The 21758-nt window shown below is 52.9% G+C and overlaps 1 protein-coding gene across 1 annotated transcript in view; it reads right to left on the bottom strand.

Annotated features, from left to right (window-relative positions):
* Nucleotides 1-1326: 1326 nt before the first annotated feature.
* The window catches only part of HCN4 (hyperpolarization activated cyclic nucleotide gated potassium channel 4), a 40256-nt gene continuing 19824 nt past the window's right edge, over nt 1327-21758 (bottom strand). The window contains exons 2-8 of the mRNA XM_016124963.2: nt 17811-18234; nt 9469-9630; nt 7192-7410; nt 3716-3862; nt 3369-3609; nt 2916-3080; nt 1327-2822 (exon numbers count right to left, since the gene is read on the bottom strand). Of these exons, the coding sequence (XP_015980449.2) occupies nt 1366-2822; nt 2916-3080; nt 3369-3609; nt 3716-3862; nt 7192-7410; nt 9469-9630; nt 17811-18234 (2815 nt within the window). The 3' untranslated portion in view covers nt 1327-1365. The remainder of the gene's footprint in view (nt 2823-2915; nt 3081-3368; nt 3610-3715; nt 3863-7191; nt 7411-9468; nt 9631-17810; nt 18235-21758) is intronic.

Here is a 21758-nt window from a genome sequence, read left to right as displayed (position 1 = left end):
CAGACTCAGAAAGATCAGGTAACTGGCCCAAGGTCACACAGCTAAGTGGCAGGGCTGGAATTCAAACCCAGGCCTGATCGCCTCCAAAATCTGGTCTCTTCCCTCTGCACCATGCTTAGAGACTATCTAACTCAGCCTCTCTCTACAGCTTTCCGATGGAGATAAGCTAGGCTTCAGCCTCAGGCAGGTATGAATTTGAATCTCAGATCAGTCCCAGCTTTGCCACTCCTAGTTATGTGATTCTGGAAAAATTACTCACAACTCGGTTTGCTCATCTGTGCAACGGGGAGAATCAAAATCCCTACGTCATGGTCTTTGTGAAAATGAAGGAGTTAATGTGTGTAAAGTGCTAAACCAGTGCTCGGCACAGAGCAGAATCAATAACTACAAGTTCTCCCCTCACTCCCTCCCACACGGATGGGAGAACTGGGGGCCATAGAGATGACGGGATATGCTTGAGGACCCACAGGAAAGGAGAGGCACAACCCAGAGTCTTCTACTTCCCGTGGTGAGAGGCTGAGCTAGAACTGGACTGGAGACCAGAAATGGGGAGAGAAGGGGCCTACCAAAAGTTCCTGGGGTCCTCTTCCTTGAGGACTGGAAAGAATACTTCCCCTAGGCCATGCGGTACCCTGCCTTTGGGCCAAGGCGGGCTGCTGGAGGTAAGGTGACCTGGGTGTCCTGGTAACATGGGGCTAAATTAGATTGCACACACGTGTGCACACACGTGAATGGCTATCTACATAGCTCTACAGAGTGCTACATAGCTATACATATACACATCTTACATACATATACATATACATATACATATATCTTGCTACGTTTGCAGTAAAAAAAAAAAATGCAAGGTTCTCAGGTCCCTGGCCTCATTTTGTTCCAAGGACCCGGGTGACCGAGGCTTCCCAGGATACACCCAAGAGCAGCCCTTTGCCCAGGGAACAAGATGACCCTCAGCATAATGGGGTCCCAAGTTCACAGCTAAGGGGCTGGTGGTGGCTGGTGCCCTAAAACGAATACAAAGACAGATCTGCCCTAGGAACCCCAATCATGGGTCTCCCCCCACCCCTGCCAAGCCCCAGCAACGCCCTGCCTTCCTCTGGCTTTGCATTTGGGCCTTGCCTGCTCCCCTCCCCGCCCCGCCCCCTCTAGTGCTGAGTATTAAAATAGTCTATAAAAGCAAGTGACCAAAAATCTATAGCTCTAAGAATACCTGGTTATTTTCTGCTGTCTTTTGTCTGGTGTTTTTTTGTTTTTGTTTTTCAATGATAATTATTATTGATATTGGTATATCTCCTAATCACAGTTAAACCTGAAGGAAGAAAAGAGAAAAAAGAAGAGAGAAGAGGGAGGGAGGGTCCCAGCTCATAGATTGGACGGCAGTTTAGAGCGCACTGGCTCAGACCTGGCCCCAGGTTCCCTCTGGGGAACAGCAGTCAGAGGGGGGCCCCCAGAGGAGGCGGCTCTTGCCCCAAACAAAGAAAGAGGGGGTGGCAAAGAACCTGAGGATGTCTTCCGAGGCAGAGTGACGTGCTGGCCGGGGGTGGCACCATAGGGCCTCCCAGGTGGACCAAGGCCACCGCTGCCCCCGCTGCCACCACCAGCTCTGGGGAAAGGCGGGAAGGCAGCCACAGACTCCCCAGAGGAGTGTGGGGAGGCTCTGCGGAGAGTCTGCGCCCCATCCTGGGGTAGGGCCGGCTGAGAGGCTGAGATGAGCTTGAGGTCCTGGGTGAGACGGCCTGGGGTGAGGGGTGGTGTACCCCGGCGTTGTGGAACCTGGGGTGGTGGGGGGCTGGATATAGGTGGCAGGAGCAAGGAACCGTGGGAGCCAGAGGCCCGGGGTGGGGCACTTGGGAAAGTTCTTGGGGGGCCTGGGCTGTGGCCAGGAGGGCTGAGACCTCCTCGGGGGGTAAAGGCTACAGGAGAAGCGCCCCCAGAGGCCCCTGCCACGGACGGCCGCTCAGGCTGCCGTGGGGGTGTCTCTGGCGTACTTGACAGGCCAGCAGCCAGACCTGGGGACACCTCCCCGGGAGGCTGGCCCAGCTGCCCTGGGCTAGACGATGGGGACCTGGAAGAGGGCGGGGGTGGCAGGAAGTGCTCCAGGAGTCCCAGGCCTCCCCGGGCACCTGGCAGAGGGGGAGGTGGCTGGTTGGCCTGTGGGGAGCGGGCACCTGACTGCAATGGGGTGAGTAGGGGAGAGTCGGAGGAGGACAGGGAGCCTCCCAGTGCTCTGTGGAAATGGCCAAACCCAGCCGTGGTGGTGGCAGCCATGCTGGCGGATGGCGTAGGAGCTGGAGAGGAGCCACAGACCCTGGGCGGTGGGGAAGAGCTGGATGAAGGCAGAAGAGGGCTCAGTCCCGCAGGGGCGGAGAATCCAGCCAGCTGTTGGATGTGGAAGGAGGAGGAAGATGGCGTGTCCACCTGGGATGGGCTGCTGGCGGGTGAGGCAGAGCCCAGCGCAGAAGGGATCAGGGACTGCAGGCGCTTCAGGTGCCTGGGCGTCTGCCCCGCCCCGAGGCTGCCCAGCCCAGGGCCTGGGGGAGGGCGGAAGATGGCAGCGGGCAGGCGTGGGTGGTGCGTGAGGGCTATGGCCACGGAAGTGGTGGCGGCAGCAGCCTGCAGCGGCGCCTGGATCAGCGGGGTCCAGATGACCGGTGTGGGTGTCGGCGTGGCAGAGGCGGCAGCCTGGACGCGGTGTGCGCAGTGGGCCATCTCACGGTCATGCTGCACGATCTGCTGGATGATCTCGTTCTCCTGGTAATTGAAGACGCCCGAGTTGAGATCGTGTTGGACCTTGTGGAGGAGGATGGAGTTCTTCTTGCCTGAACCATAGAAGGAAAGCAGGGACTCAGGCCAAGGCGGGAGGAGAGGGGGCGGCCGGCCGGCCTCCTTCCGCCCTCTCGCCAGCGGCTCACCGATGCGGTCCAGGCGGTCCAGCGCCACGGTCTCGAAGGCCCGCCGCATCATGGGGTACTCCTCCAGCACCTCGTTGAAGTTGTCCACGCTCAGCGAGTACAGCCGGCAGTAGGTATCGGCCCTCACACTGGCTGTGCGCCGGCCCCGCGTCAGCAGGCAGATCTCTGCCAGGACAGCAGGAGTCAGCATGGGCTCCATGAGGTGTCCACCCACCCTGACCTGGGTCCCCACCGTCTGGTACAGGAGCTTAACAGATGTACTCACAAGACCCCCAGCCCAGGCCGTGCACACCCTGGATGCCACCTCCCCGGCACCAAACAGGTGCGGGCTCTCTCCTCCACCTCTGCGACATACCCTCAGTATGTCGCAGTGGCCGCAAAGGGCCTGAAATGTCACCTTCAGTGTCTCTCTAGCCCACTCCCCCGTCCTGCCAGGGCCCCTGGCCGCCTCACCTCCAAAGTAGGAGCCGTCTGCCAGCTTGGTCTCCTTGTTGCCCTTGGTGAGCACACTGACCACGCCGTGCTGGATGAAGTACATCTTCTTCCCGATGGTGCCTTCGCGGATGATATAGTCGCCTGGCTGGAAGACCTCAAAGCGCAGCTTGGTCAGCATGGACGTCACGAAGTTGGGGTCCGCATTGGCAAACAGAGGCATGGAGGCCACCAGCTTCCGGCAGTTAAAGTTGATGATCTCCTGCTCCCCAGAAAGGGTAGATTGGGGAAGAGGGATAGGAGGGTGAGGGGAGGCACCAGGCAGAAAGGCCTGGCTGCCTTCCCGCCCAGCCACCCACCAAGCTCACCTCCCGCAGGGGCTCGCTCAGCTCGCCCAGGATGCTCTCCTCGTCAAACATCTTGCCCTGGTAGCGGTGCTCGTAGTAGTCATGGATGCGCTGCCGGGTGTCCGGCGGGAGCTTGTGAAAGGACATGTACTGCTCCACCTGCTTGTACTAGGTCCCGGGAGAAAGGAAGAGGCTGTCACCTCCTGGCTCACCAGCCCCACTGGTCTGGCTGGCACCACCCGGCCTCAGCCCTGCTGCTGACCAGAGCTGGCACCAATCCTGGGGCCTGTTTGGCTCCTTGAGTTTGAGGCGGTCACACTGTGCCCCAAACAATGGCCCTGACTGCCAGCGGCTGGGGTGTAAGAGGGGCTCCATCAGAGTGTGCTATCTTCACTGTGTTCAATACTGTGGAGCTGGCCAGGGACAACAGGGACTGTCCAAAGCCCGGTTACAAGAGGCCAACTGACCGGGAGGTCAGTGAGCTTCCCCCTCTGATCATCAGTCTCCTCCATGCCACTGCGGACCTGGGAGGCCTCACTGACTCAGGGACTCTTTCCTGCTCGTGGTGACAAATTGGCAGAGGCGGCAGGATGGGCTGCAATGGGTTATAGGGGCCTGAGGCTGAAGCCAGGATGTCTGAGCCATCATGTGCTATGCATCCAATTGTGGCCCCAGCTCAGACTGAGTCACTTTGTGGAACAGCAGCTCTGGCCCAGGGGAGCGGCCAAGTAGAGCAGGGACCTTAAACAGAGGTCTGGGACGAGAGATGGGCGAACCTAAGTGCCCAGGGCTCAAGCAAATAAGAAATGCTCCTGTCCTCCCTGGGGCTGAGGGGTAGGCACTGCTCCAGCTGGCCTCGGGGTGTGGGTGGAGAGTGGGGGTCCTCAGGAACATGGCTAGGGACCGGGAACACTGACTGGGCAAGAACAGATTCTTCCCACACGGGGATGCAAGGAGAGTCCCTTACCCCAGGAACAAGAGAATAGGGAGGCTGTTCTCCATCAGGCACAGCGCTGCTGTAGAGATGCCAATGGGCAACATAAGGCCCGTGGCATGCTCTTATTCTTCCAGCCAGCCTGGCCTCTGCCTGCTCAAAGGGGATAGCGACTTCCTGGCTGGCTATGGGGACAGGGGCAGCCAGAACAGTTAGACCTGTATTTTAGAGACTTTACCATGCATGGAGAACCAAGAGGGGTGGGAGGCGAGGCCTGGAGTTAGAAGGCTGTTGAAGTGGTTCAGGTGAGAGATGGTAGTAGGACAAAGGGGAGATAATATGTTTAAGAGCGATGTATGGGTGAATAACATACTGGAGAGCTATTAGCTCAAGGATAAAATAAAGACAATTCAAATAGAGAGCTACAAGCAGCTTGATTCTGACCAACAATAAACCCAGATAATTTTTCTAAACTGTCCCTGATCGAGATCCCAGACTAAGCACCCATTCTGGTCACACGCTGAGCCCCTAATCCTGGTCACACACTGGGCTCTGGCCCTGGTCAAGCATAGAATTCTGACCCTAAGCACACACTGGGCCCTGATGCTGGTCTCCACTGATTCCTCACTTGGCCCTGGGTGAAGCCCTGGCCCTCGTAACCTGAACCCTCTCTCTCCCTTCCCTTGCCTCTCACTCCTACCCCAGAATGCTTTGTTCTAATCGGGCTGATTTATTTACCATCCACCTCCACACAGTTGTTCATGCTCACACTCATCATGATGGCTGCCCTAGAATTCTCTTCTACTTTCTCCTTCCTCTGCCTCACCAAAACGACCTTCTCAACCTGTCCTGGCTCTGCAGGCTCTACTGTGCTCTCCTCTTGGTGTCACGGCACCTGGGCTGCCATCTCTGTCACCTGGCCAGGGGACAGCACCTGAGGGAGTCGGTCAGTTAGTTAATCAATACATACTGAGCCCTACTATGTGCCGGACACTGGGAATTCAATGCGGGAAGGACAGACCTGGCCCTGGCCCTCAGGGATCCATGGCCCAGATAGGGAAGATGGATATTAAAAAATCAGCTACATACAAATAACGAAATAATGATGGGAGCGCAAAGCGTGATGGAGAATTAGAGGGTGCCACGGAGTTGTGTGATGGGTTGGGGCTGACTGGGTCATGGGAGGCTTCATCAAGGTGTTGTGAAGTTTAGACTGAGCTGTGGAGAATGGGTCATGTGAAGAGAGGAGAGTTCCAGGCTCGAGTCTGTGCCAAGGTCCTGAGGCAGGAAGGAACATGCAGGGAGGTCTGGCAAGGCTGGAAGAGGGCTATGGCGCCCGTGGCATGCTCTGAGCAGGAGAAAGGGAGGGTCCTTAATGCCAGGCTGAGAAAACACACGTAGGAGATGATCTACATCTAGGAGTAACATAAAGGCTCTGTAGAGCTTTTAGTGAAGTGATATGATCTGATTTATATTTTTAAAATGCCTGCGCTATCTGCTGTCTGGAGAATGGAGCAGAAGGTGGCAGAGACTCTGCGCTAACATAGTCATAACGGTCACTCCTCACAAACTCTATGATATGATCCCTTGAACTGTCTCCATTTTACAGATGAGCAAATAGCACACAAAGACGTGATGTGACATGCCCGTGCTCAATGGGGAGCTTGTCGATGGAGAAGCTGGGCTTAGAATCCAGCCAGGCTGACTCCAGTACGGCTCTCTGGTGAGGAAGCCACTGCAGTGACTCAAGTGGAGGCCAGCTGGGATGATGGGAAGGGAAGGAGGCATTAACGACCAAGAGATGTCAACAATGGCTCCTGCTTTCTGGCCTGGGTGACTGTGTGTGTTACTGCATTCACTAACAGGATAGGCAAGAGTTTGAAGTAGAGAGCATGAGGGTCTTTGTTCTCATTTGGACATGATGAGGTTAAGGTGTCTCAGGAGGCATCAAATAGACAGTCTGGAGCTGTGGAAAGAGGTGGGGGCTGATTATATCATTTGGGCCCCACTGCATAGCGATGGACATGGAACATAGGTGGGGTGGTAAACCAGTAGCACCCGGGAAGACAGGCGAGACAGAGGAGCAGAGGGCCACGCACAAACCAGAACAGTTAGAGCTGTATGATGACCGAGAAGATAAGCAGCCAAGGAGAGCAAGGAGAATGAGCTGAAAGGAAGAGGTAAGCCGAGTGTGTGGTCCCGGAAAGCAAGCATAAAGCCAAGAAGAGAGGGATAACTGTTATATGCCCTGAGATGCCAAGCAAAACGAGGACCCCAAAGGACCTACTGGCTTTAGCCACATGGAGGGCCTTGGTGAACTTCAATTCCATGGGCTGAGATATAGGTACAGCGCACCCAAAAACATTGTGGGATTTTTGTTTATTTTAGGAATTTGTCAAAAAAAGACAATGACAGAAAAGACAGCAGCAGAAGCTGGATGACGGGGGTGGGCTGGACACATGGAGGCCTGGTGGGGACCAACTGGCTGGAGCTTGTGCTCCCTAGGGACCAACTGGCAGGTTCTCCTGAGAGAGCCCAAGGTGATCACAGCTTTCTTCCCTACCTTCTCCTGGTACTGGCGTCGGGAGGAATCCAGGGACTGGATGAGGGCGGTGGCGTGGCCGATGAACATGGCGTAGCAGGTGGCGCCCACGATCATGCTGAGCATGGTGAGCCAGACGTCGGACATGCCCACGGGCGCCTGCCGTCCGTACCCGATGCACAGCATGTGGCTCATGGCCTTGAACAGGGCGTAGGAATACTGCTTTCCCCAGGAGTTGTTCTGTGGACAGGCGCACAGGTGGACAGAGACACATGGTAGGGTGGTAGTGAAAGCTCACACCAGTGAGAGGGTAGGCCTTCTCACCGCGCCTAGAAAAGTCCCCACTCCCTCCCACACCCCAGTCTAACTGTTTCCCAGCAGCCGAGCCCACGGCTCCCGCCTTGCTGGTGGCTAAAAACCTTGGGAGAGGGGCAGAGAGGCCCATACTGGCAATCTGTGGTGACAGAGTGAATCCCATATCAGGCCTTTCCCTTGCAATGGGAGACAGAGATCAGATCAGAAGCCCCAACAAAGGGATGGGAGCCAGCCTGGCCCCCTACCTGACCTCTCAGCCCCCACAGGATAGCCTGGGCCTCCTGAGCAGCAAAGGCTCCAGGCTGAGCCACCCTGCCATCCTCAGCTTGCTAAAATAGCTGCATCCTCCTTACCCCAAAGTGCTGTCAAGTGAAGCCCATTTCCCCACTGACCTCAATTATAAAACCAGATATGATTCCCCTGGGGGGATAAGCTCTCACACTGAGCCAAAAACACTGTCCTCATTCTTGGGTGAGCAAAAGTTAAACCGCCACTGAGCTGACTGGCTTCTCTGCATGAACCCCGCCTGCATCTGTCCAGGGCCACTGCCACTAGCTTCCCCGAGGAAAGGTAGACTATCTGGAACACACAATGCTTGGGGGCAGGAAGAGAGAGAAAGGAAGTGAGGCTCCGGCTATTTTTGCCTCCAAAGCTAGTTTGTGTCTCAAGGAAGTCTCAGTGTGGGAGCACTGGGCTCAAAGGGCCATCTCCTGAATTTAGTGTAGGTGTGGGCCTGTCACCTTCACATGGAGAAAACTGTCCCAGATGAGGGGGCCAGCAGATGAACTCCAGTGTCAGCCACCTCCCAAACACCCCTCTCACACGGTGGATGTGTTAGCAACAATGTGGAACCCACCCTAGTGCATGACCCACAGAATCCCTGCTCAGAGCCTCAAGCACTTCCAGAGTCACAGGTCTGTTCTCAGCACCTGGAGTTGCGTGCCATGTTCAAGGTCACTCAGACCACCCTGGACAGAGCTAAGCTAGTCAGGTGCTCTCAGTCCCAATCAGAGTGGGAGGTCTGTGGGGCTGACCTCCAGGGGTTGAGGGGGCCTGGGCACTGGGGGAACAGCTGCCTCCATCAGGGCTTCAGGCCTTGCTGAGCCTCTGGGGATTCGTTCCATATGGCCCATTCATTTACACTTAGCTCATCAAAAGGCTGTTTTGTAAAGGCCTGTTTGATGCTGAAAGATGCCTCAGGGTCTCTTTCACTTCTTTCAAAGCCTGTTTATCCTTCCCTGGGGTCCTGGGGCCTTGGGAATTTGCCTACAGATCAAACCAAACTGACTGAGAGAATGACGGAGGCTGGAGTTTGCCAGACACAGAGATAGGGGGTCCTCCATCCCACCTAGTGCCTGCCCTATCCATGGGGGGCTGGGGACTCTGCCCTGTGGCTTCTTTAGACACAATTCCAACTTCTCTCACCCACCCACACGGTTGGAAGGGATCAGGCTCCATCTGGTCTACCTTCCCCACTCAGGACCCCACCTATGACCAGGATGTGTGTGTATGTTGGGCAGGGATGGGGGTGACAGGGTAAGGGGGCAGCCTAGTTCTGCTGCTAGAGCAGAAAGTGGCCACTGTGCGCAACCTGCAAGTCTATGCCTACTACCAACAGTGCCCCTCACAAGGTTCTCTTTCCTTGGGCTCAACTTTTAAGGGTGGATCTGCCTCTGGGGAGCAGAGGCAGGAGGGCAGGAGGCACCAGCCCAGCTCTGAAACACCTGAGAGAATCCAAGGAGCCCAGGGCTTAGTCTCCTAGGGTGAGATCAGGGACAAATACCCAGGCTCCCAACTGCAGTGAGGCTGTAAAGAAAGCACACAAGCTCTGTGACAGACCTGTACCGAGTAAAGTCATGTGCCCTTGGGGTCCTTCCTACATGCTGGGACTCAGGAGTTCCAAGTTTTGGACCTGCTCTGCCCCTCTGCGCCGCATGGGCCTCCACCACCCATGCCACAGGAAGGGCTCGGCTAGGCGCTCACCACCATGTTGTTGATGGACACCCAGCAGTCGTCAGGGAAGTCCTGCAGCATGGGGACCAGGAACTGCAGGCAGCCGTCCCAGTGGCAAAGCAGGAGCATCATGCCGATGAGATTCACGATGCGTACTACAGCGCTGGCCAGGTCATAGGTCATGTGGAAGATCTGTGAGCAGAAGTGAAGAAATAGGCCCAGGTAGCTGGGTGACCAGGAAGGGGGAGGGGGCGCACCTCCCAATCAGACCCTGCAGCCGCTTAAGGCACCGCTCTGCACAGTCTTGGCAGGGCGCCTAGTTCAATGCAGTCCAGGCTGTGGCTAGGACAGAAGGCGTGAGGCCAGGACCTAGAAGAAGCAAAAAGCAGTTTGCAGGGACCCAGAAGGAAGCCTCCTGGGATCTGTGCAGATGTGGGGGGACTGCCATGGGAAGTCTAGCCATCCAGCCTGGACATGGGGAGGGAGAGCACCTGGAGACCCACACGCCCCTCAGGTGGGCAGAGAAACCACCTCACTGGCTAGCCTAGGCTTTGAGGACAATGGGGAGAAGAACCAGCCAGCCTGAGGCTCCGTAGGGACCACAGTCTGTAGACATGCCAGGCGCATGATGTTTCCCTAAATTGGTCAGTAGACTCTCAAGAGAGCTCACTCCAGGGGGAGTGGGCTATGCCTAAAGTAGCCATGGAACTGCAAGGAAGCAGCCTGGACATACGGCCTCCAAGTTCATATAGACCTTGATCCCAGGCCCACTTCCTACCCAACTCCTAGCTGTATGACCTTGGGAAAGTCTCTGAACCTCTCTGATCATGTTTCCTCATCTGGAAAATGGCAATAAAGTTCTTACCTGAGAGGGTTGTCAAAAGAATTAAATTATAAAGTGCTTAGTACTGGGTTAGATGTATTCAATAAATTGCAAACAATTATTAATTGATAAGTTGTTATTAATAATTAATATTTATGATTAGTTAACAGGCATTAGTAGTAACACTTTCCTATATGGGTTAATAAAATATGGCATCCTCAACACCAGTCCACTGCTACTTGTCCATTTCTACCCTTGTTGCTCCAAATGAAAGGCTGAGGTATGTCTGGGCAGGACCATGGGTCAGCACATCCCACCTCCTCTTCCCAATGTTGCCTGTTGGTCCAGTTTCAGCAGGGATCACCATGGTGATTTGGGCAGAGAGGAGACAGAGAGATGGAAGGAAGTCTCGAGGGAGGTCTCTGGAAGTTCTGGCCTTGCCTCTGGCCTGAGGGACTTCGTGGGTGCTCCCACCCCTAGTCCTAGTCTCTTCCTGCTATTCCCAGGCAGAGCAATCTTCCTAGAGATGGGTTTTGGGTCAAAATTACAGACTTGTCAATGCCTGTGAGTTTAAGACCTAAGTTTAAGCCTGTTTCAGATAGGGAAACTGAGGTCCAAAGAAACAAATGCTAGATATGTCAAGCTCCTGTCCAGTGGTCTTTTGTAGCTGGTGGCAGGATATTCTGATACTAGTGACATCACTGTCCCCTCCTTAAATGTGGGCTCAGCCTGGGTCTAGGTTTTGAAAAACCAAAGATGAATACAACGTGTCCATCACTCCCAGGGTAACGACTCCCTGTTGTTCCCCTTGGTATCAGGACTCTGGATGTTCCAGCATCCTATCACCCCCCCATGGCCAGGCAACAAAGGGATGATGACATCATACCTGAGGGTGGGCACATGGTCCCACAGTCATCATCTCATATAAGCTCACAACAACCCTTTGCTGAAGATATTGTTAATCCATTTCATACCAAGGTTCAGAGATGTGAAGAGACTTTCCCACAATCATGGTGTCGGTGGAAGAGGCAGATCAGGGAATGGTGGTTTTCAGAAGGGTGGTTTTCAGAAGGGTGGTTTTCGGTAGTTTCATTTTGCAGATAAAACAACTAAACCCAATGTGGCCAAGTGATATGGCCAGATTCACACAGCAAGTTGAACCCAGGGGCTAGGTGGGACTCCCTGGCATCTGGCCTCCATCAGCCTTGTACACAATGTGATGCTATAGACAGAGCTGTGAGCCCTGCACTCTGGCCCCACTGGGGCACAGGACTGGCCCCTGGGCTGTCAGTGGGCCAGCTCTAGGCTAAGCTGACACATCTCAATGTAAGTACTGGTGGTCACTAGAGACCAGTTTGGGACTGGGGCCTGTGTTTGGGACACAGAGCATATCCCAGCATGATGCTGGTGCCTCTGGCCATCTCTCTGCTGCTGGCCATGCCTCAGGACCTGGATCCTGACCCGGGAAGCTCCCCTAACCCCTCCTCTCAATCCTACAGCAGCTCCTGGGTCCTGGCACCCAGTTCTGGCTCTCAGGGAAGATCCCACTTCTGCCTCTTTAGCACTTGGGTGAACACAACAGCTCTATGACCTTGGGCAAGTCATTAGCCTTCCAATTAGTTGACTAGGATGCCACCAACTACCCCCACTCTGAGGAGATGAGGAGGTCGAGTGGCACAGGACCACCCAGTCTGAGACGGCCAGCACCTGCCTTCACTTCCCACCACATGTCAGGGTCCCCGCAACTAAGACGAGCTAGACATCTGCCCCTCACTTCTTAAGGTTGCTGGAGAAGTCAAACTGGTTAAGAAAGTGCTCTGGGCCCTGGACACATATATGGGTAGGGTCATTATTATTAACTTCCTTCATTTCCCAGCTGCAACAGACTGACTGTTTAATGTCTCCCCAAAAAATCATACTGTGAAGCCCTAATCCCCAAAATGATGGTATTAGGATGTGGGGCCTTTGGGAGGTGATTAGGTCATGAGGGTGGAGGCCCCACGAATGGGATTAGTGCCCGTTTAGGAAGAGATACCACAAAGATGATCTACAAACCAGGAAGTGGTCTCTCACCAGAACCCGATCCTACTGGCACTCTGAGCTCATCCTTCCAGCCTCCAGAATGGTGAGAAATAGCTGGTCGTTGTTTAAGGCCTCCAGTCTGTTCTATTTTGTTATAACAGCCTCAGCTGGACACTACATCAGAATTAGAAGCCTCGGACCACTTTTAGCAAGCATCTCAGATGGCCGCAGTTCACAGCAACTGCCTCTTCCCGTGAACCACTCTAAGCCTTGAAGACAGAGTATCAAGGTTGGCACATTTTTATGCAATGTCTTCTTTTCTCTGTGTATTACCTGCTTTTCTCTTCTTCATAACTAATTTTCTTCCAAGATCGGGTCCTTACCTAATCTTGCCTTTATTGTGATCTCAGCAGCAAATATGGTACAGCATGTGGCGGGGTCTCGGGAACTGAGAAGTGCTTAGTGATGAAAGTAAAGGTGACGACAGTGATGGGGATGACGGTGATCAGGGCCATCATGAGTGGAGACAGCGACATTGGAAAAAGACTCCACTCTTGGCAGGTATAGCCCACAGGGGACCTACCTTTGCCTTTGCAGGAAGAAAGAAGGTGCCTTTTTTGGCAGGCGGGCACAGACGCAAGTACCCTATAGACAGCATGCTGGTGGTAGTGCCTGGTATCAGGCTGAAGAAGGATGCAGGCGCCGGAAGTGCCCCATGGAGGGGGCAGGCTGGTGGGAGGGGTAGGATGGTGGGTGTCTGGGTGGTGAACAGCGGGTACTGCAGATAACGCCCAAATACTACAAAACCAAAGACTCCAACATGGCAAAGCTAGAGCTTCCTGTGAAGAGCTGGGCAGGGGGAGCATCCATTCAGGCTGGGACGGTACCCCAGATGGTGAGGTTGCTGAGAGCAGGGCTGGACGTTGCTGGGAGAGGTTGCTAAACACTTGTGTGTCTCGGTTGTGGGCTGGGGCCACAGGCCACCTGCAAGGCAGCTGCACTGTATAAATATTTGTCTTGCTCTTTATACCTCATTACAACCCCCCTCTATGATGTTGCTTCTGACTGTGGGGGTTGAGTACCTTCATTTTCAGGCCCCCGCAAGGCCTGCTGAGTGAGCAGTCTGGACAGCCTGCTGCCTATGCCCCGCATGGCACTCAAGGGAGGCTCCACTCCCATGCCCTTCTCGACCACAGTGAAAGCGCAGAGGGAGTCTCTGCTCTGAGCTTGAGTTTCGTCATCTGTGTAATGGGTCAATAACTGCCAGTTCCTGGGGCTGACTTGGGGGTCAGGGGGATGACGTCCGCAGCTGGTATGTGGTAGATACTCAGTGTTGGTTCTTTTCTTTCCCTTTCTTTCCCAGCCCTCAAAACAGAGTTGATTTCTCAGTCCTGAGGAGAAACCAGAAACTGGAATTTCCATCAAGCCCTCATCTCAGTCCTGGGTTTGCTCCTTCCAGGGGACTTTTCTCCTCAGGGAAGAACACATTTCTCCCTGTGTCTCAGGAACAAGTGGGCACATGGAGGAGAGAGACCCCAAGCCTGAGAGAGTGGCTGCTGCATGTGTATCCTGGGCACAGCCTGGAGGTGGCTGAACTGAGGGTCGTGCTGCGTCCCTTCCTGGGGCTCAGAGAAAGGGCTAGCTTCTGCCCCCCACCAGGCCCACCCCTCTGTGTCGTCTCAAATGCTTGATTCTGAGAGAGGTGGAGAAATTGAGGCCCACAGGGGGAGGAGGCTCACCAGGGGCGGCACGGCCACCTTGGCCTGGCCTCCTGCTTCTAGCCCTTCTCCTGCCAATCCAAGCTGCCCAGGGAACAAAGAGGCTTCTGGGATGGGTCGCTGGGGTGCTGGCCCTTCAGGGGAACATCCGAAGGGGGGAGACCAGTGTTTCTAACAATAGCCTCTATGCCTGTAACAAGCTCGCACCTCAGAGGGAGGAAAGAGGCTTGGCTGGGAGGGAGGATGCTGACCTAGATCGCCCAGGATGCAGCCAGAGGCTGGTGTCTTCTGAGATGGTGGCCTATACTTGTCGAGACCCTCCACCCACCCTAACTCGCAAGACCTGCCACCAATGCTTGGGAACTTTCTGATGGAGGGACTGGGCTGGGCTAAGGGAGGCAGCTGAAGCCTGGGGGTCAGGTGTCCAGCATCTCTGCAGCTTCACCAGGGGGCCCTGGTCAAGCTTCTTCCTCTTCATGGGAGGCTGACTCCTCAGACCCCCACCCAGGGCAATGACAATGTCCTCAGAATCAGCTAATGTGATCCTCACCAAAAAAGGCTGAAGTGGAGACTAAGCCCCAACTTCCAAGAACTCTAGAGCATGTCTGACAGCAACAGAGACTGAGTTCCAAAGAAGGAAAGAGATCAACATAGGGAGTTGGAGGAGGATATAGGGCAGGTTTTTCTCTACTAAAGACCTCTCTCCCCAGGCCTCATGCAGACCTGGGGCCTCGAAGGGTTTCCATGCTGCTGCCTTCAGCCAAGTTCAGGTTAGGAGAAGCCCCGGGGCTGGGGCAGGCCATTAAGATTAAAGACAGGGTTCCTGCGGCTAGCTAGGAAACCCCAATCCAATTCCAGGGGTCCAGTGGAAGCCTTTGGCTAGGCAATATGCCCGGCAGAAACCACTCAAAGCAATTTCCTCCCCAGCTGCTAGGCAAGATAAGGGTGTGTGTGACAGGGGAGTCATCCATCTGGCCTCCTGGGATCTCCCTTCCTGTCCATGAGATTGGGTACTGATGTCCTAACCTGAGGCCTCCTGGGCTCTCTGTCTACCCCAGGGAAAGTCCAGGGCCAGAGCCTGCCCGACCGGTTCTGGATCACCCAGAGGGCAGCCAGGCCTAGGGGCCAGTGAGGACAGGATGCCTGGCTGCATTCCTAGAATATGTGGTATGCGGATCCTATCACAGATCCCACCCTGACCTACCACTGACAGCTCTACCCATTCCTCCAAATATCATAGCCCATAGGGCCTGGGCTAAGGGGGAGCAAGGCTGGCCCCCCAGGGGCTGGGGCTGGAGACATGAACCGATATTAGAGAAGGAAAGGGTGGCCACTTCTTTGCTTTCAATTACACTCTAGCTCTAAGTCCAAGACAAACAGATGGTTGGGGTTTCTCGGGGATTGAGCAAGCCAACATGGTCCTACATTTCCCCTTGGGACAGAAGCCAAGAGACAAGCCTGTCAGGGCATTCTGGGGAAAATCCTCCATCCTTCCTCTGCAGTCACAGAGAGTGGTCCCAGCCACCTCAATCCCAGCTGGAAGCTGTCCCTAACTGAGGGAACAATAACAGAATCAAAGTCATCCTCCTTTCTAGACACTTGAGAAGGTGGGAAGTGCACGGGATGAGGAGTCGGGAGGCCTGGGTCAAAAACCATACTAGTGGGGCAGCCGACCATCTGATCTCATTTCCTCACCTGCCTTGTTCGCTTTGCCAGCTAGAAGTGAGGAACCAGTGAAACAATGGGTAAAATGTATCTGAAAAAGGGAAATGCCCTGTGGAAGAATAGGGGGTTACTCAGACAGCTATATGGGGAAGGCCTCTATTAAATGGTTCTCTGCCCCAGGCTTTACATAAAGGGTTTTATAAACATCATCTTGTTTAATCTTCATGACAATCCAATGAGGAAGGTACTGCTTTGCAGATAAGAGACTGAGGCTCAGAGAAGCAAGGTGGCACCAAGGTCACACGGCTAGTCAGTGTGGAGCCAGGATTTATAACTCAAATTTCACATGTGTCATTCTAGCTCCAAAGCCTTCAAGCATTGCACAATTCCAGGCAGGGTCTGCCACACTGCTGGGAGCCAAAAGCACTAAGTGGGTTCTCCAGCTCTGCCAGATGTTTGCCGAGTGACCTTGGGAAAGTCATTGCCTCTCCTCTGTCAGCAGAAATAATGTGAAAGAGAATCTCTGTTATGGAGAAATTCTGCCAGGCTGGCACAGGCATTTTCTGTGGCACAGGTGCTAATGACGCTTCCAATCTCAATCTTCCAGAGCCTCAACCACCAGTTTGGGTGCTGCCAGCAAGGCTGCTGCTGGGGGTGGGCTGGAGACCATATCCTGAGTTGGGAACTTCCGTTCAGTCAGGCAGAGGTCCTGGAGACCAGGAGAGCATCAGTGCAGCAATGAGCTGCACCAGGAAAGGCGTGTCTGCAGAAGCTTCCCCAGATCACAGCCCACTCTGGACCCCATAGAGTGCCATGCCACAAAGTACTTGTCCCCTCAACCCCAGTGCCTCCAGGCTGGCCTGCCTGCTTGCCTTTACTATCAAGAAGTGTAACTTGGGTGGGTAGCAGACACAGATTGAAGTCCCTACAAGGTCACCTGCTATTTTCAAACCCCAGCTAATAGTCATCTTCTCTTTACCCCCAGATGACTACTACATTCAGCCCATGGATGAGAAAGGTGTGTTCAGTAAGATATTGGCTTACTCAGTTTTTCTTTCTACAATTTTTAATTAGTTTCTATAGCCTGAGCTCCACCCAGAGCCCCTAGGATCCTTTTACAGTTTGTACACACACAACTCCAGGCTCCCTGGTGCTTTCACTTCCTAGAGCCAGCACCTGCCGCTCTGTGTCAGGGGCCTGCCCTGGGCTGCTGGAAACCACTTTTTCTGCTCGCACCCAGGGCGGACGCCCCTGAACCAGTGGCTGGCAAGTAAGAGAATATCAAAATTCTAATTCCTTTGCCTTCAATGGGGCACCTCTGAAGCGTGGTGTACACTGCCCCTAGAGCTCCCATGGAAAGGGGCCCAAGTCGCCCTCTATGGGACTTTGCTTGGTGTTCACCCTTAATCAGCTTCCTTCCTTTCCCTGTCCCTCTTCCCCAAACTCTTACCAAATTTTCCTGGAAACACCTCCCCCTAAAAAGTCACTTTCATGCAAATCCTCATCTCAGGGTCTTCTCCAGAGGAACCCAGGCAAGGATAGTTGCCAACAAAATCTGCACAATAATCCAGATTTCTGCTTTTCATGATAAATCTGTAGATCCAGCAACCCTGCGCCGATTCTCACTTGGCAACAAGTGGCTAGAACTGAGTAGGGATGACCTGATCCAGACAGAAGCTGTATTCTCCAGTTTTCCCCAGTCTACCACACCCCTATTGCCTTCCAACTGGCCCTTTACCATTCACATTCCTTGTCTGGTCCCTACAGGCTTCTGAGTTTGCAACCCCTACAATATAGTACAGTGGTTAACAGTACAGGCTCTGAAGTCCAGGTTCACCAATCACTGATTCTGTGATCTTAATAAATCCCTCAATTTTTTTGTCTCTCGGTTTCCTCGTGTAAAAAAATGGTCCCTATATGGTAACCTCTATGGATTTTAGAGACTTAGTAGGGATCCTGCCTGTAAAGTGATTTGCACAGTATCTAGCACACAATATTCAAGAAATTACTAATATTTGTCCTCTTGGAGCAGGCGTGCCTATTAAAATCCAACAGCCCACATCCAACTGAGATTACCTCCTGGCCCTTCACTCTCCCTAGTGGAAGACACCCTTCCTCCACAAGTTTTGGGTCTGAGCACTCACCTCTTCCCACTGGTGAATATATCGAATGAGGCGGGAGAGACGCAGGAGGCGCAGGAGGCTGAGGATCTTGGTGAAGCGGACGATGCGCAGGGCCCGAGCTGTCTTGTAGACCTCTGAGTCGATGCGTGTCTCCACAATGAGGAAAATGTAGTCCACAGGGATGGAGGAGATGAAATCCACCACGAACCAGCTTTTGAGGTACTTCATCTTAATCCGCTGTGGGTCCAGGATGATCTCTGTATTGTCTTCTACCACAATCCCTGTGCGAAAGTTGAGAACCAAGTCGATGAGGAAGAAGGTGTCTGATACCACATTGAAGACTATCCAGGGTGTGGTGTTCTCATCCTTGAAGAACGTGATGCCCACAGGGATGATGATCAGGTTCCCCACCATCAGCAGCAGCATGGTCAGGTCCCAGTAGAATCTGTCAAGAGATATAGGGGTCAGTAGCCAGAAAGAGAGTGAGGACAAGTCACAGACTGAGAGAGAAGCTCTGAGGGAGAGCAAGTGTGGGAGAGAGAAGTCTTGGGACACTGAGGGATGTTCTGTGACATGGTGACCATGGCAAAATGTAAACAATGGCATAGGAAGAGGCTCTTCCTTCACTAAGGGTACCCTCTGTCTGCCCCTAATGACAAGCTTCCTATCCCCATCTCTATGCCCCAGTGAGAGTCAGGTTGAAAAGCAAAGCAAACAATGGCAACTAGAGAGAAGTGATAGGATGTTTCAGCAGCAGAAGCAGTTTAGCCTGCACCACCCCAAGTTCAGGCCAGGATGTACTACCCTTCCCATAAGGCAGCTGTGGCCTGAGACAGGCTGGCAACAGACATGCCACAGACTATGACTGGAGAGCAGGCGAGGTCCAAATACACAGCAGGCAGGAGGCCCAGGCTCCAGCCCCAGTTTTGTCACTGATGCTGTGTGACATCAGGTAGGTGCCCTCCCCACTCTGGGCCTCAGTTTCCTACAACAATGAGAGGTGGAGCCTCAACACTCTCTGGAAATACCCTTTAGCCAATCCCCTATAGTTAGAAAACGTCTGGTGATCTGTCTCCTCCAGAGGTTTGCATTCTAACATGGGATTGAGGAGGGACAGTGACATCTTCAAAGGCAGGAAGTGTTAATGGGGTGAATTCAAGTACCAGTGAGGTACCACTCAATGCAATGGAGTGAGACCAGCTGGGGCTTCTAGCATCATTTCTCCTAAGCCCTCAAAGCAACGCAAGTGCTTCCTGAGGGAGATAAGAAAGGGACCCTCAGGATGAAGCCTCTGAGAGGTTAAGCAATATGAGGAGGTAAAAGTTAACCCTCAGGTCTCCCCACCTGGCCTGGAAGGGGCCTCTCTGGAGTGTGCAGACAGCACAGGCAGGCACAGGCCCCACATCTAGGAGGTAACACCAATCACTCCTGGGACCCAGCCCAAGTACCAGCCACCACAAGGCTGGCTGCAAGACCAAAAACTTGAACTGCAGAGTTATTTCTCTCTGTTATTAATTTAGACAGTTACAAAATGACAGGTAAAGGTATTAATCTTTATTAATTAACAAAGAAATAAGGGCAGAAATAAGCATGCCGTTTCCCCAAAGATGTAACCTTTCAGCCATCTTTAATTTCCTACTTCAGGGAAGCCAGGAGGAAGGGAGTGAGAAACAAAAAGACCAGGTTTCCTCAAGTCTTCAGAGAAGCCCACCATAAAACTCAGTGCCCCTGCATGAGGAGTTCCAGGTTTGAAAAAAAATTACTTCAGAGAAAATCATTTTCTTTGCCAGAGTCAAAATGGTGCTATGAGTCAAAGAGAGGGCAGAGTCTGCTTCACTGAAGGTGGGTGAAGGTGGCTGCCTCACATCACACAGCTCAGGGAAAGGTGGCTTCTGGAAAAGCCACTTCTGGCAGCTCCTTTGAAAGCCAACCCCTCAGGGCCTCAAGACAGGATCTCAAGTCAGAGACTCACTAGGCTAAGGCTTTTCATTTTAAGGCTGATGCCAAGAGGTCAACTTTAGCTTCTTCTCTGCTCCACAACTCACCACAGCTTTCCAGCCACAATCCCTCTAATGCCATTTGGAAGAAACCAACCTAAGACCTGAAACCCACCCAGCCTTCAAACCCAGTACCCAGAACACAGCACAACCTAATCACTTGGGGGCCCCACGAGAATGGTTTCAGCTTCTAAGGGGTGCTCTTGAGCTGTGTATACTCTCTACCCAGCCTCATACACATCATTCGAAGACAGCTTCAGACACTCATTGGATACCACACACAGGTATCCCCATTCACACATATAGTGTGCAAACACCCTTCTATACACATGGCCATCATTCCTTTTTGTTTAATCTCATGGGAAAAACAAAGCAAAAAAAAAAAAAAAACCTGTGGCAGAGAGAGGCCACTGAGGGCCCTGTGGTCCTCTGTACATAAAGCTAATAATACACCCAGGCTAGAAGAGTTTCTAAAATTAACGGAGCAGGCACGAGCGGCTGTGAATGCTGACTCGGGCATGCCTGCCACTCCAGCGGGTTTCTACACTCTCCTAACTCTAGTTCTCTCAATTACAGACCAAATTTAAGACAGTAATTAACAGGAGAATGTTTGCATTTAGTGGTCTTCATAAAACCAAATTACATGAGGCAAAAACACCCATTTCCTCACATTCTGACTAATTGTTTCAATCGTGAGTTTCCAGATGCTAAGAGATATTTCTGGTGTCTAATCTGGGCTGGGGTCGGAATGCTGTAGCACTCTTCCCCAGAAACCACTATGCTGGAGCATTTCAGAGCTACTTAAAAGGCTGTATAATGTGATGGGAAGAAAGACGCATAGGCTCTTGGAGCCAGCCAACCTGGGTTTGATTTCTGGTTCCACCATTTACTAGCAAGTCATTTAATCTCTCCATGCCTCAGTTCCCTCATCTGATCAATGAGGATAATAACAGTACCTAGCTAGCAGAATCGTAAGAATTAAGCGAATTTATACTTGTAAAATTCTCTGACCCATGCCTAGCTATGTTATTAAATGAGTAAATAAGTAATTCAAAAGTCAATAAATTCATAGAAAAAGGAGGATTTACTCTTCCAAGGAAGAACCAAAGCAAAGCATCTGCTGGAGGTGGGGGTGGAAGGGAACTCATAATGGTCCCACTAGAGCCAGCAGTGGAAGTCAAGGATCACAATATTCCCTGAAGAATCAGATGATAGAACCCATTCACCTCGGCAGACAGATACCCTGACCCCAGAAGCTAATGGTCCAGTCAGAGGACAAAGCTTAGAAGACAAGTTGGGAAATGATGTAAGAAATCATCCCAGGCATCTGAAAAAGCGGGTTCCTGGTGACTCATAAGGGTGAGAAGAGAAAGTGCTCCAGGAAGAGGTGAGAGAAGTTGGGCTCTGGGAGCTACCCTTGGCCTCGTAGACTACCTTTCCTTACTCTTCGCCAGATGGTTACACCCGTTTGAGAGTAGAGCCCAGCCCAGCCAGAGCAAAAGAATGCTGTTCAGCACCACGGACAGCTCCCGACATGCCTGCCAACCCCACTACACTAGTCCAGCCAGGGGAAGTTGGCCACAGCCTCCCTAATGGCATCCTCGGCATGCTCAGCTCCCTGGCCGCTCTTCTCCTCCAATCCTAGTGACCAGAGCATCTTAAGTAATGCTTTAATGTCCCTGAGGATTTTCACTGGGGACGCCTCGGTGACTGGAAAGCCTTTATCCATAAAGACCCCCAAACATTTCACATGTACGGAGCACTTAGTTTGCACTTTCCATGCATTACTTTATTGAACCCTCACACCAGCACTAAGGTGGCTGCTATTGTCTGTATTTTACAGATGATTACACTGAGGTTCAGAGGTAAGTATCTACCTTTCCAAGACACAGACAGTGAGGAGCAGACCCAAGATTGAGAGAGGCCTGTGGAACTCCAGAGCCTGACCTCTTGGGATTTCAGGCACCTCAGT

The sequence above is a fragment of the Rousettus aegyptiacus genome, unplaced genomic scaffold, assembly GCF_014176215.1.
Source record: "Rousettus aegyptiacus isolate mRouAeg1 unplaced genomic scaffold, mRouAeg1.p scaffold_m13_p_3, whole genome shotgun sequence".
NCBI lineage: Eukaryota > Metazoa > Chordata > Mammalia > Chiroptera > Pteropodidae > Rousettus > Rousettus aegyptiacus.
The sequence above is the reverse complement of the archived record's forward strand: the minus strand, read 5'-3'. Positions and strand labels throughout refer to the sequence as shown.